A 13,972-nucleotide genomic window follows, 5' to 3' on the forward strand; every position below is an offset into this window, starting at 1 on the left:
ATGATGTTTCCACCCCCATGCTTCACAGTAGGTATGGTGTTCTTTGGATGCAACTCAGCATTCTTTGTCCTCCAAACACGACGAGTTGAGTTTTTACCAAAAAGTTATATTTTGGTTTCATCTGACCATATGACATTCTCCCAATCTTCTTCTAGATCATCCAAATACTCTCTAGCAAACTTCAGACAGGCCTGGACATTTACTGTCTTAAGCAGGGGGACACGTCTGGCACTGCAGGATTTGAGTCCCTGGCGGCATAGTGTTACTGATGGTAGGCTTTGTTACTTTGGTCCCAGCTCTCTGCAGGTCATTCACTAGGTCCCCCTGTGTGGTTCTGGGATTTTTGCTCACCGTTCTTGTGATCATTTTGACCCCACGGAGTGAGATCTTGCGTGGAGCCCCAGATTGGGGGAGATTATCAGTGGTCTTGTATGTCTTCCATTTCCTAATAATTGCTCCCACAGTTGATTTCTTCAAACCAAGCTGCTTACCTATTGCAGATTCAGTCTTCCCAGCCTGGTGCAGGTCTACAATTTTGTTTCTGGTGTCCTTTGACAGCTCTTTGGTCTTGGCCATAGTGGAGTTTGGAGTGTGACTGTTTGAGGTTGTGGACAGGTGTCTTTTATACTGATAACAGGTTCAAACAGGTGCCATTAATACAGGTAATGAGTGGAGGACAGAGGAGCCTCTTAAAAGAAGAAGTTACAGGTCTGTGAGAGCCAGAAATCTTGCTTGTTTGTAGCTGACCAAATACTTATTTTCCACCATCATTTGCAAATAAATTAATTAAAAATACTACAATGTGATTTTCTGGATTTTTTCCCCTAATTTTGTCTGTCATAGTTGAAGTGTACCTATGATGAAAATTACAGGCCTCTCATCTTTTTAAGTGGGAGAACTTGTACAATTGGTGGCTGACTAAATACTTTTTTGCCCCACTGTGTGTGTGTGTGTGTGTGTGTATATACAGTGCCTTGCGAAAGTATTCGGCCCCCATGAACTTTGCAACCTTTTACCACATTTCAGGCTTCAAACATAAAGATATAAAACTGTATTTTTTTTGTGAAGAATCAACAACAAGTGGGACACAATCATTCAGTGGAACGACATTTATTGGATATTTCAAACTTTTTTAACAAATCAAAAACTGAAAAATTGGGCATGCAAAATTATTCAGCCCCTTTACTTTTAGTGCAGCAAACTCTCTCCAGAATTATTCAGCCCCCTTAAGTTAATACTTTGTAGCGCCACCTTTTGCTGCGATTACAGCTGTAAGTCGCTTGGGGTATGTCTCTATCAGTTTTGCACATCGAGAGACTGACATTTTTTCCCATTCCTCCTTGCAAAACAGCTCGAGCTCAGTGAGGTTGGATGGAGAGCATTTGTGAACAGCAGTTTTCAGTTCTTTCCACAGATTCTCGATTGGATTCAGGTCTGGACTTTGACTTGGCCATTCTAACACCTGGATATGTTTATTTTTGAACCATTCCATTGTAGATTTTGCTTTATGTTTTGGATCGTTGTCTTGTTGGAAGACAAATCTCCGTCCCAGTCTCAGGTCTTTTGCAGACTCCATCAGGTTCTTCCAGAATGGTCCTGTATTTGGCTCCATCCATCTTCCCATCAATTTTAACCATCTTCCCTGTCCCTGCTGAAGAAAAGCAAGCCCAAACCATGATGCTGCCACCACCATGTTTGACAGTGGGGATGGTGTGTTCAGCTGTGTTGCTTTTACACCAAACATAACGTTTTGCATTGTTGCCAAAAAGTTCAATTTTGGTTTCATCTGACCAGAGCACCTTCTTCCACATGTTTGGTGTGTCTCCCAGGTGGCTTGTAGCAAACTTTAAACAACACTTTTTATGGATATCTTTAAGAAATGGCTTTCTTCTTGCCACTCTTCCATAAAGGCCAGATTTGTGCAATATACGACTGATTGTTGTCCTATGGACAGAGTCTCCCACCTCAGCTGTAGATCTCTGCAGTTCATCCAGAGTGATCATGGGCCTCTTGGCTGCATCTCTGATCAGTCTTCTCCTTGTATGAGCTGAAAGTTTAGAGGGATGGCCAGGTCTTGGTAGATTTGCAGTGGTCTGATACTCCTTCCATTTCAATATTATCGCTTGCACAGTGCTCCTTGGGATGTTTAAAGCTTGGGAAATATTTTTGTATCCAAATCCGGCTTTAAACTTCTTCACAACAGTATCTCGGACCTGCCTGGTGTGTTCCTTGTTCTTCATGATGCTCTCTGCGCTTTTAACGGACCTCTGAGACTATCACAGTGCAGGTGCATTTATACGGAGACTTGATTACACACAGGTGGATTGTATTTATCATCATTAGTCATTTAGGTCAACATTGGATCATTCAGAGATCCTCACTGAACTTCTGGAGAGAGTTTGCTGCACTAAAAGTAAAGGGGCTGAATAATTTTGCACGCCCAATTTTTCAGTTTTTGATTTGTTAAAAAAGTTTGAAATATCTAATAAATGTCGTTCCACTTCATGATTGTGTCCCACTTGTTGTTGATTCTTCACAAAAAAAATACAGTTTTATATCTTTATGTTTGAAGCCTGAAATGTGGCAAAAGGTCTCAAAGTTCAAGGGGGCCGAATACTTTCGCAAGGCACTGTAACATACACCCATTACCGTTCAAAAGTTTGGGGTCACTTAGAAATGTCCTTGTTTTTGAAAGAAAAGCACATTTTTTTGTCCATTAAAATAATATCAAATTGATCAGAAATACAGTGTAGACATTGTTAATGTTGTAACTGACTACTGTAGCTGGAAATGGCAGATGTTTTATGGAATATCTGCATAGGCCCATTATCACTCATGTATTCCAGTGGTACGTTGTGTTAGCCAATCCAAGTTTATAATTGTAAAAGGCTAATTGATGATTAGAAAACCCTTTTGCAATTATGTTAGCACAGCTGAAAACTGTTGTCCTGATTAAACAAGCAATAAAATTGGCCTTCTTTAGACTAGTTGAGTACCTGGAGCATCAGCATGTGGGTTTGATAACAAGCTCAAAATGGCAAGAAACAAAGAACTTTCGTCTGAAACTCATCCGTCTATTCTTGTTCTGAGAAATGAAGGCTATTCCATGCAAGAAATTGCCAAGAAACTGAAGATCGCGTACAACGCTGTGTTCTGCTCCCTCAAAACACCAGTCTCAACTCCAACAATGAAGAGGTGACTCCAGGATGCTGGCCTTCTATGCAGAGTTGCAAAGAAAAAGCCATATCTCAGACTGGTCAATAAAAATAAAATATTAAGATGGGCAAAAGAACAGACACTGGACAAAGGAACTCTGTCTGGAGCCGCCTCTTCACTGTTGACGTTGAGACTGGCGTTTTGCGGGTACTATTTAATGAAGCTGCCAGTTGAGGACTTGTGAGGCGTCGGTTTCTCAAACTAGACACTAATGTACTTGTCCTCTTGCTTAGTTGTGCACAGGGGCCTCCCACTCCTCTTTCTATTCTGGTTTGAGCCAGTTAGCGCTGTTTTGTGAGGGGAGTAGTACACAGAGTTGTATGAGATCTTCAGTTTCATTCTCGGTAACAAGGAGGGTAGGAAAGACGTTTCAACTTATATCTACCAGTAAATGCTAACTAAGGCAACGTTGGGTATGCAAACCAAGTTTGGTCCAAAGTGTTGGTTAGTAGGCTATTTGTAATGCCCAATTGTCATCATGTGCTGTTTGCATCTGGGGTGCAGGCATGGGTGGACATAGTCCCACACGCTGGGGAGCCAGGACGTGCCAGGCCAAGCGGTGTGTAATCATGTTTGCCAAGGGAAGCCAGAAAAAACATGTCTGTTTCTGGTCTGCCTCTGTTGATGTCCTGCAGTAGCTAGACTGCTAAATCGGCCCTTTGGCAAACCATGGATGGAGACGGGGATTTGGACTTGTGGTTTTGAATGAACTGTCTGCACAGGCCAATGATTATGACAGCAATTCTGATCTAACCATAAATGAATGTTGTTCCACAGGCCTGAGATGATTGAAGTTCAATATGTAGACTAGATGTAGCCTAGTAGGCTCACGTTAACTAGCTAGAAAACTTAGCTGGTTCATTGTTGCCCATGCAAGGAGGTCAGGCTAGCAAGCATTCTAGCTAGGTAGTATATGACAGCAAAAGCTAAAAGTGTACTGTATGACAGAGCCATAGACTGTTTTGCCAACATGAAAGAGAGGAGGATGGCATTGGTGTTCAACTAGTGTGAGTGCAAAAAATATGCACACAAAAATCAGAACCAGGGACAGCCACATGATATTTCGCAACATTGATTGGACTAAATTGCTTTTGGTATCTTTACATTTGTTTTCAGTATATTAAACTAAGCATATATAGCCTCGTTGATTTGATGATGTTTAAATGTTTAAGTTGAAATGGTGCTGGAATAGCGGAGGCAGTGCCCCTGTGGTCTTTGTGCTGACCTGCGGTAACTCTGTGGTTCTAAATCAGCAGCTGTTTAGTAAACTGGCAAAACATTAACTTGCTTGACCATGCTGCAGGTGATAACTGCAATATTAGCTTTCTGGACTTCACTGGACAGATGTAGCTCCCCGCCGGTTTTGTGATGAAAAAAACGTATGTGTGTAGCTGAATTTATGGCACCACTGTGTGACTTGTCTTTTTGTTGTCACAACCTTATTGTATATATTGGTGGCACATGAATTAATGGGTTATAGAGCAAACAACGCAATTATCACAACATAGGTTGTAATTTGGCTTTTTTTACTGGCTTGCTCAGTGATTTTTTTCCCCACCCACTGCTACTGGCCAGGCCCACCCAGATATGATCTGGTTTAAGCATTGTTGTGGACTTAGATGTTATGTTCTTGATATTTTTTCTATACAAAAAAAATTGATGTTGAGAGTGAAAATCTGAAAAACCTATAGGAAAACATAGGATTTTCCGCACAGGGCGCCTTTCCTTTTTTTGGGGCAAAATTAAGAGTATTCCTGCTTCTTCAGTCACTACTACATAGGGCCGATGGAAAGACAACAGTCACACACAGCATGATGTTAAAGGATAACTAGTCCATTCACTCAGATATAATAAACCAGTGGGTCCCAATCATAAAAGCATACAAAAACACAACCATTAAGCATTTCCCAATCAAACTTATTTCCCATTGCAAAAACATTTGACGTTTAGCACAAAGTAACTGGTAAACTAAAGTTAAAATGCAACAATGTTTCATACACATAAGTTATTTTCAAAGAGATGGCTAACAACAGCAAGCGCGCTGCAATAAATAAAACAATTCCACTCACCAGATGACGATTATTTGAAACATAACTTCTTGTTGAAGTTATTATTGAAAAGGGGGAAGCTAACAAATTAGCAACAACACTCCTCTTCAATAACACCTGCTGCTGCAACCTAGCCTACAACAAAAGCTAGCTAGGCCATGGGAAAACTACAGCACAGTGACCTCTTGGCCTTCGAGAAGGCTTTTGTAAAAAAAAACGGTCCCACACAATAAATCAACATGTGATTGGTTGAATCCACTGTTATTCCAAAATGTTGCCAAAATACAGTTTAACGGCAAATGCCTTCTATCGCGCTTCTGATGGCCTAGCCAATGGCTGACTTAGTTAGCTAGATTGATCTCCCCAGAGACCAGCAAAATAAAAATCCTGATTGGATGTTTTTTTTTCTCACTTCAGTGTTAACCCTTTCCTTTCCAACAAAAACTGAAGAGATTAAATCAGAACATCATTGAAAATAATAATATAATTATAATAATGATTTTATAAATCCTTAGCCCTTCTTTCATGTTATAGAAGGCATATTTTTCCCCACTGTAATAATTTGTAGAGTGGCTCTATTTTCTCTCAGCATGCATTTTTCCACTATTCTGAATGTCTAAAGAATCCATATGTTGTTCTGAAATATGAACACAGAAACACTCTTATTATGGTGGTGATTTGACAAAATTACTATCTTCTGGTCTCGGTCTGGACTTGGTGTCAGATCTGATCCAAACCAGATTCCATAAACCCAGACAGAACTGATGTAGTCCTGCCAATAAACTGTGATGTAGTTGATTAGTTATCCATGTGGATTTGAGATAGTTTCAACCCATTGATCAAATGTGACCTAAGGAGTGGGGGATATTCTGGCACGTAAGACAGACCAGTCATTCAGTCAGTCAGTCAGTCAGTCACAAAGTAGTTGCTTTCTCTTCCATCCTATGGGCAGATGTGGTTCATCTAACTAATGGCTTTCTGTGAATGATACTGTTAATGAAAGGTATTGGGTTTTATTAAGTAAAACTCACTTTTTTCCCCATGAGACCCTCAGGCCCGACATCGCCATTTGGACCAGGTAACCCCTGTGAGAAGACAGAATAAAGTAGTCTACAAATGGACAAGTATACAAACACAATTGAGTTTTAAACTTAGAGGACAGCTTGAAGGACATGTTTTACTTAGATAGTAAACTGGGGTCTGTCAGTGACTAACCATTGAAACTACCTTGCTTGTGACATTCTTAACAAAGATGGCCGACACAAAGGATTCTAGAACAGAGGCTTACCTGTAGCCCTCTGTTTCCCCTGGTGCCAACGGGCCCCTCAGGCCCCTGGAGAAGGAGGGGGTCAGTCAGTTCATGTCAAAACATGACAAACAAACAGGAGGCACAGTCAACACACTGTCTGCATTCATCAGTGCTACATCATAGCCCAGACAAACAAAAACTAGCCAGCAACACAAAAGGTTGGCTAAAGTATAAACAGACTGGTATGTACTGACACTAAAGCTAAACACATAAAATACCATTAAACAAAAATGCACTGCAGCTCGCATTCATGGAGCTAAAGAAGACACTTTGACCCAATGGTCCCTTAGGTCAGGGGTGTCAAACTCATTTCGTTCATTGTTTAAATATGTTTTTTTATTTACTCAAACCACCCAAGGGCGGGATTGGACCCCGTCGCGGGCCGGATCCAGCCCGCATGCTATATGTTTGACACCCCTGCCTTAGGTCCTTGGTAGGGGTGCGATTGGGACGGGGGCAGGGGAGTTGTAACTTAATTTGACTAAATAAAAAAACATTTGATGAAAAAAACAAAAGAAAAAGACACTGTACCCTGTCTCCTTTGATTCCAGGCGTGCCACATTCTCCTCTCTCCCCCTACAAGGAAAATGAGGTAGGTACATTGTGTCACATTTACAAAATACTAGGACACCCAGAGGGATATTGATCTGGAGATTCATACTCTACCTGCTCTCCTTTGTAGCCTGGCTTGCCCTGAGTAGAAACAATCTTGATTAGCGAGGAGACAGTGATCAAAACATTGTCACAGACCTCAGAACAGAATCCTTGTCTTTATAGTTAGCAATGCTGAGTTGTTGAAGTCTGTGTCAACAGCTGTGTACATTCATCTAATAATATAACAGCAGGTGTTTTGGTTATGCCCTCTGTACTGACCTCTTCCCCATCTCGACCAGGAAGTCCACTGTGCCCGCTCTCACCCTGTAAGAAAGAGAGAATTAAGGTTTTGAAAACAGAATGACAGACTAATTGGAAGAAGACACACACAGACAAAGCAAATCACCAGTACCTTCGATCCTTTAACACCTGGGTTCCCATCATCTCCAGAATTCCCCTTCTTGCCCTGTGGAGGGAAGGGAAATCACATCAGCATGGTATGGAGGGAAACATCTCATTTGTGGTGTGTGTGTGTGTGTGTGTGTGTGTGTGTACTCCTTAACAGCATCTGATCAGTGTATGGCAGCTACTTCTGGTTTGGGAAACTGCTCTTTTGGGCTGTTGAAGGATAATGGCGGTGATTACTGTGTACAGGCCCTAATACTAAAGTACATCAAAGTCCATCCAGTGGGGCTTCCTGGTTTTGACCCTCTAGATTATGATAGTCGACAATGTCTGGTCACCAAGGGAACAGTCTACAGTAGTAATTGTAAGTTCGGTAAAATGACTACAATTACCTATATACTGGTGAGGATATCGTGACTGCCTTTGTCTTCAAAAAAACGAATGCATCCTTATTAGATATCTTGGAAACATACATTTTTATGTAACCTACAACAGCAGAATTCTGCAGATTTTCCCAAGCCAATATCTGTACCGGTTTGCTGATCATAAAGTGAAGTAGGAATGTTCAGCATTTGCTACACTACCACTGCTTCAGGGAAGCAGATATGAATTTCCTCTAACCACGCAAATCAATAAAGCCTTCCAAAGCCCCTCAATTATCTCACGTGTAAGCATCAAGGCAGGCTTTGTGTGTTGGTACTGTACAGTCCATCAAATTGGAAGTAATCGTCCACTACAGGATGTTCAATTCGAAAGGGGTCTGTGATCTCAATGTATTGATGTCGAGGGGAGCTTGAGGGTGATGCTGGTCATGTTCAGACACTTACCTGGAGGCCAATGGGTCCCCTCTCTCCCTTGTCACACGCACACTTCAGGGCCAGAGGACACTTAAACCACAGGGACACAGCATAGGGGGTCAGACAGGAGTTCAGACTCCTAAAGAGGAAAGTTCATTGACTAATGTGTGAAAAGGATGCAGTATGTCTAGATAACTGGGACTTACCCCCTCATCAGCCAACTCCGTCTGTGAAATGAGAAAAACAAATCATTGGTCAAAATGTAGTCCACTTCATATTTATTCTACACATATCTCATGGCGAGAAAGTGATTGTTGAACAAAGTCAGGACATTCCTCTCCCCACTTGGTGCAGACATAAGTCTAGTTTTGATTTACGTTTGGTTGAGATTGTCATGGATTCCCCCGGTACTGCTGCTCATTCTGTGCAGGTCTACGTCACCAGCCTCTAGGCGTCACTGAACTGTCTCATTGCGCACACCTGATTCCAATTCCCCTGATTAGTAATTGTATATATGTGCCCTTTATTCACCACTGTCTTGTGGGTTATTGCTTTTGGACTGTGTATATTGTGCACTTGTTATTATGGGTCTCAGACTGTGGTTTAACATCGCTCTTCTGTTTGGGTTACATCCCATGTATTTTATATACGTGTTTGTTTTGGGCTTCGTCCCCATACCTTTTCATGGCATGTCTTTTTGGGTGGAGTATTAAACCCCCCTATTACAAATTCCTGCGCCTGTCTCCAATCATTTATACTATGTGACTGATGTCAACTAGTGTGAATTCAATGTTAAATCAACAAAGAAATGTCACTGGGTATTAAAAAAATACATGACTTTAAAAAAACATCCTATCAGTTTTCCATGCTAACTCAACGTCATGTTGAATTGTATTGTTAAAATGATGTGGAAACAAATTTGATTCAACCAGTTTTTGCCCAGTAGTTCCTTTCCATAGTTTAGGCCACAAACAGACTGCTAATGTTGGCTTATGTTTATTCATGTTGCTTGCGATTTCAATCAAATTCCTACTGCTAGACATCTCATATTGTTATACAGAAGATTAAACACAAGTAGCCTAGCTTTAATGTTTAACAACGTTTATTAGAATTTAAAGTTACATTGTATCACCGACGTGAAGGCTACGCCGATGTGGATTGTGTGTAGACTGGTTATTTTAATGTTGATTGCTGAAATACCTGTTTAGGTGCATTTTGGATTATCCAAGTGATATGGGATTGGTTCATGTAACCTGTTTAACGTTGCTCATTTCAGGAAAGTTTAGGCTGGAGTGGTACGTTTTCCCAGGGTTCTCTAAACTCAGTTGTGTGACTAGTTCTTAGTCCATCTCAACCTCTGCCCCCATCTCACCGTACAAGTCTACTACAACCTCCAGCCCCTGATCCTGTCAGCTGGAGACCTAATCCTAAAAAAAACTGGCACAAAAATTCTTCTGTTGCCCAAAACTTGTTATTGCTTTTCTGTCTGGACATGAAAGCCAGACACATTCTTTATGGTGGGAGAATGGTTGAAATTCCACAGAAACAAACACAAACCACATGCAATGGTCAATATAACGTCTCGGCGCAGCCAAAGTATATTTCTGCTTGCAGAGAAGCACCTGAAGCCACCACAGAAGGTCTGCTTATTCTTACTGTGAGCGGGTTGGAGCTGAACCAGCCGGAGACAGAAGCATACAAGAGATAAAAGACAAGCTAATGGGACAGACAGTCTTATGACATACAGATGCTGCCTGAAACAGGATGAAAGCCTCTGTGTGGACTGGGTGCTATTGGGTTCCCGACTGAAACTCAAACCAGTCCAGAAGGATCTAGCAGTAGAGCGCTTAACTAATGCAAGTGCTGCTGGTTAATGTGGATTTGATGACCAGATTTTCTTGATCATGTTATGTCTAACGCCTGTGTCGACAGTTGGTTTAGAAGTCGAGTGGTGTGCGTGAGACTCATAGAGCTACTTAGCCATGCATGATCTTGCTGAGCTTCCTTCCTACTGCACACAGCAGTTTTCCACAAAGAGTTTTAATGTAGATTAATAGATTTTATAGTTAAACAGGTCCTGAACTCATTGTGTCTCTAGACCTACTGTACTGTTTCATGCCCAAATTAGTCTTCTTTGAGAGACATCAATGGGTTAATTTCCATGACTACTTCCTTAATACTTACACCTGAGGTTTTAGTTAATGTGGTTAAAATAGTTTGAAACACCAGAATGGTTTCCAACAAAATGCCTCAGGAACACCAGCCAGAGGCCATGTCAAGTTTAGACTAAACAAGGTGCTAGAGCGATAACAGTATGATCATAAAGGTACTGTGTCTGCGATGACAGAGGGGGCCAAATCACCAGGAACTATGACAACAACTTAGCAGGTGCAGTGAGTTGAAACCACACAGGATGCCCCCAAAAAGTATATCAATTATTCTCAGTCCTAAACTGAATGCTTAAACACTAAATATACATGAGTCCTTTCCAACCGGCAAAGAAAAAGCATGCGAGTCTTGACATGAGTAAGCCTACATAATATTGTGTAATCCAAATATATTTGCATCCATTTCTTCTCAACACATTGCCAAGGCCCAGCTTGTTGAAAACATGGTAATATCCAAAGAGCGATGAGCAAACTATGGCCCGGTTTTGACAAAGCCTGATTTGTCCTTCTGATGGTGGATGCTAATTCCCAAGAGGGAGGAGTCCACACAGATTTAAAATGCTCTACCTTCAGTAGTTATAGAGCCATGAGACACATGCAGCAAACTACAGAGAGACTTCTTCTTTAGACACCTAAAAATGTGGACTGAATTTACATCTCAACAAACCACAACCTGAACCAGATGATGAAACGTGATGACGTTGCACTTACAATCTCTTTGATGACCTTGTCCACGATGCCCCTGTCCTGAAGGTTATGTAGGTAGCGATTGGCTGGGGAGCTGGCCAGCTGGCGAAGCTGTGCCACGTTGGAGGCGTCATTGGCCGCGGGCGTGATGCCCACCATGAAGAACTTCACGCCCTGGTTTTTGGCGTCTGCCACGGCGGAGAAGATGTCTGGGTTCCTGGGGTGGGGGATGCCGTCCGTCAGCAGTATGGCCACCCTGATGCTCCCTGGCTCTGACTCTTCCATATAGATCTTGGTCAGGTTGGTGATGGCGTAGGTGGTGTAGGTGCCGTGGCCGATGTATCTGATGGGTGCGATGCGAGTCTTGAAGTTGGCCACCCCCCTCCACTGCTTGAAGGTCTGCTCGATGATCACATGGCTGCTGAACTGCAGGAGGGCGGCTCGCGAGCTGAGAGCCCGGCCCGTCTGGAGCTTGACCACCTGCAGGCGTTCAACCACATCTGTGGCGAACATCTTCTCCTGGGCGTGGTTGTCCTTGGCGCTCTCCGAGCTGTCCACCAGGAAGGCCAGTTCCAGGCCACAGCCCTCGTTCAAAAGTGCTGAGAACATGAAAAAAGGATTAACCAATTGTTAATTTATCATGTACCGTGCACATTACACAAGAGGTACTGCTAATTTGTCAGTCTTTGGTTGGCAGAGGGCAGAGCTTGGGTCAATCCCATTTCAAAGCAGGAGATCCGATATGGGTAAAACTGGGTACTTTCTTATGTTAACCGTTAACACCAAAGAAGGTTAATTCATCCGTTCAATCATCATGTACGTACCGGGTACAACATTAGCTAGCTACATTACATGGTTCACAGAGATGAGGTCACTACCATTTCAAAGCAGGAGATCAGACCTGGGTCAAACTAGGTACTTTCTCACATCCAGCTCAAGACCAACATTGGCCAGCAACTGATCACAAGTCAGAAGGTTAAGTTCTGAGATACTGAACCTTAATGACAGAGAGAAGATTGAACCCAGAAAAGGTCTGATGTGATTTATTGATCAAGGTGGAAGTGAAGCTTGGAGGGGCGCCATGACTTGAACTGTGAACTGATGTTCCTGATTCCTGTCTGATATCTAAAAGGCTCTAGGAGACACGACTCACACGAGGCATCCTAACCTACAATATTTTTAAAGGAGCGAGGGCACAGATCCAATATAAACCGGGAATAAATCACATTTATGTTCAAAGAAACATGTCCGAGAGAATGTGCCCGGGGATACATAGCTCTTGTTCTGTTCAAAGAACAGAACAGTTGCCACTGAGATGGATGGGTTTCTAAAACTGGCTGTGAGATATAATCATTTTTTAAGTGGGTCCCATCTTCTGCCAAAGACTCTTTAAAATGAGATGATTGCAAGTTTTTCTTGTAGCCACACATTCTTTCAGTGATGGAAGCTTAACCTATGTATTTTCTGAGGTGAAGGTATCCTACCCTTTCTAGCCAACACTACGTCTCAGAAAAGCTTTTCTGTGTCTCTCCTTTCAAACTAAGAAACAAACTAATAAACAATAAACCATTTTTTTGACCCTTACATTGGCCATTCTTGGGTATGACGTTGGTTGTCAGTAGTTTGTTCTTGCCTCTCCTGTCCACGGTTCTCTCATCATAGTCATCCTGAGCCCAGAGACTGTGGAGTCTACAGAGCAGCAAGAACCAGTACAGAGAGGGGGACATCACCACCTGTTCTCCTCCAGAGAGAGAGAGAGAGAGAGAGAGAGAGAGCGGGAGAGAGCGAGAGAGAGATTAATCTTGTGTTCAGGTAGAAACTCACATGAACATCTGCACACCAACACAGAGGTGCAAAAGTCCACCATTGACTGAAACCCATAACCTGTATCATTTTAACTTGATCCTGCACATACTCACGATACAGTGCTGCAGTCTCAGGTCTCCAATATACTCAGCCCAGCTCAGTGTTCAGGACAGGGTAAGGTGAACGTGAGCGAAAGAGAGAATCATAGGGAAAAATGAAGACTGTTTCAGGTGTTGTTCAGGTTAAGTTCCACTTAGACTCCGGATATTGTCCTGCTCCTGTGGTGGTGATGGTGTCCAGTCTGCAGGATGGGAGCTGGTCAGGCCAGGTAGGATGTCTGCAGTACGGCAGCAGTGAGGGGAGGGTCTGTGAAAGGGCTCACACACTCTGGCTCACACTGGGTTCCCTGAGGTCTCTTTAGTTGCAGCCATCCTCACACAGACACAGTGAATAACAGTAGAGTCAGAACCAGCCCCTTTTCACTCACAACCACTCCATGTTTGGAGAGGGGTGGGGCAGGGAGCTCTCGAGGGGCAGGGCTAGGCTGTGGGAGAGAGTGGGGGTGAAATGTTATTTTTTATAATAGTTTTTGTTTTTATAAATAGGGGATGGGATGGCACATCTGGGCTGTAATAACAAAAACCATATGTATATGCATATATATATAATATGGGCCTTTGTCCATTCTTGTTTGTTGCCTTGTAACTTTTACTATTATCCACTGGTGAACCAGGGTAAATTCCCGTTTCTGACCCATATTCACCTGATGTCTCATTCTGGGAATAATGGCTTCCGGGAAGCCTCACCCACAGAACAAAGCAGAGCTTTTTGGAAGGAGACTGGTATAGATTTACTTCTAGGGCTCTAGGCAGCACACCTTGCTTGCACAGTTTTCCATGATTCACATTAATGTGAAGGCACTAGTCTTTGGCTGCAGCTGCA

General features: G+C 42.6%; 1 protein-coding gene across 5 annotated transcripts in view; it reads right to left on the reverse strand.

The window, feature by feature from the left end:
* LOC110527413 (uncharacterized) overlaps nt 1-13,532 on the reverse strand; it is a 30,383-nt gene extending 16,851 nt beyond the window's left edge. Inside the window, exons 1-11 of one of the 5 annotated variants that reach the window (XR_016497098.1) lie at nt 13,144-13,482; nt 12,810-12,957; nt 11,249-11,823; nt 8,576-8,596; nt 8,400-8,459; nt 7,580-7,633; nt 7,447-7,491; nt 7,240-7,266; nt 7,105-7,149; nt 6,553-6,597; nt 6,296-6,349 (exon numbers count right to left, since the gene is read on the reverse strand). Coding sequence is in view for 3 of the 5 variants with exons in the window: in XM_021608664.3 (XP_021464339.3) it covers nt 6,296-6,349; nt 6,553-6,597; nt 7,105-7,149; nt 7,240-7,266; nt 7,447-7,491; nt 7,580-7,633; nt 8,400-8,459; nt 8,576-8,596; nt 11,249-11,823; nt 12,810-12,951 (1,068 nt within the window). In the remaining 2 variants the exon portion in view is untranslated. Of the gene's footprint in view, nt 1-5,285; nt 5,584-6,295; nt 6,350-6,552; nt 6,598-7,104; nt 7,150-7,239; nt 7,267-7,446; nt 7,492-7,579; nt 7,634-8,399; nt 8,460-8,575; nt 8,597-11,248; nt 11,824-12,809; nt 12,966-13,139 lie in introns of those variants that run through there. The other 4 variants (XM_021608664.3, XM_021608665.3, XM_021608666.3 and 1 more) reach the window with 4 other exon arrangements.
* Nucleotides 13,533-13,972: the final 440 nt, after the last annotated feature.

The sequence above is a fragment of the Oncorhynchus mykiss genome, chromosome 7 (assembly GCF_057628025.1).
Source record: "Oncorhynchus mykiss isolate SJ-2025 chromosome 7, ASM5762802v1, whole genome shotgun sequence".
Lineage (NCBI taxonomy): Eukaryota > Metazoa > Chordata > Actinopteri > Salmoniformes > Salmonidae > Oncorhynchus > Oncorhynchus mykiss.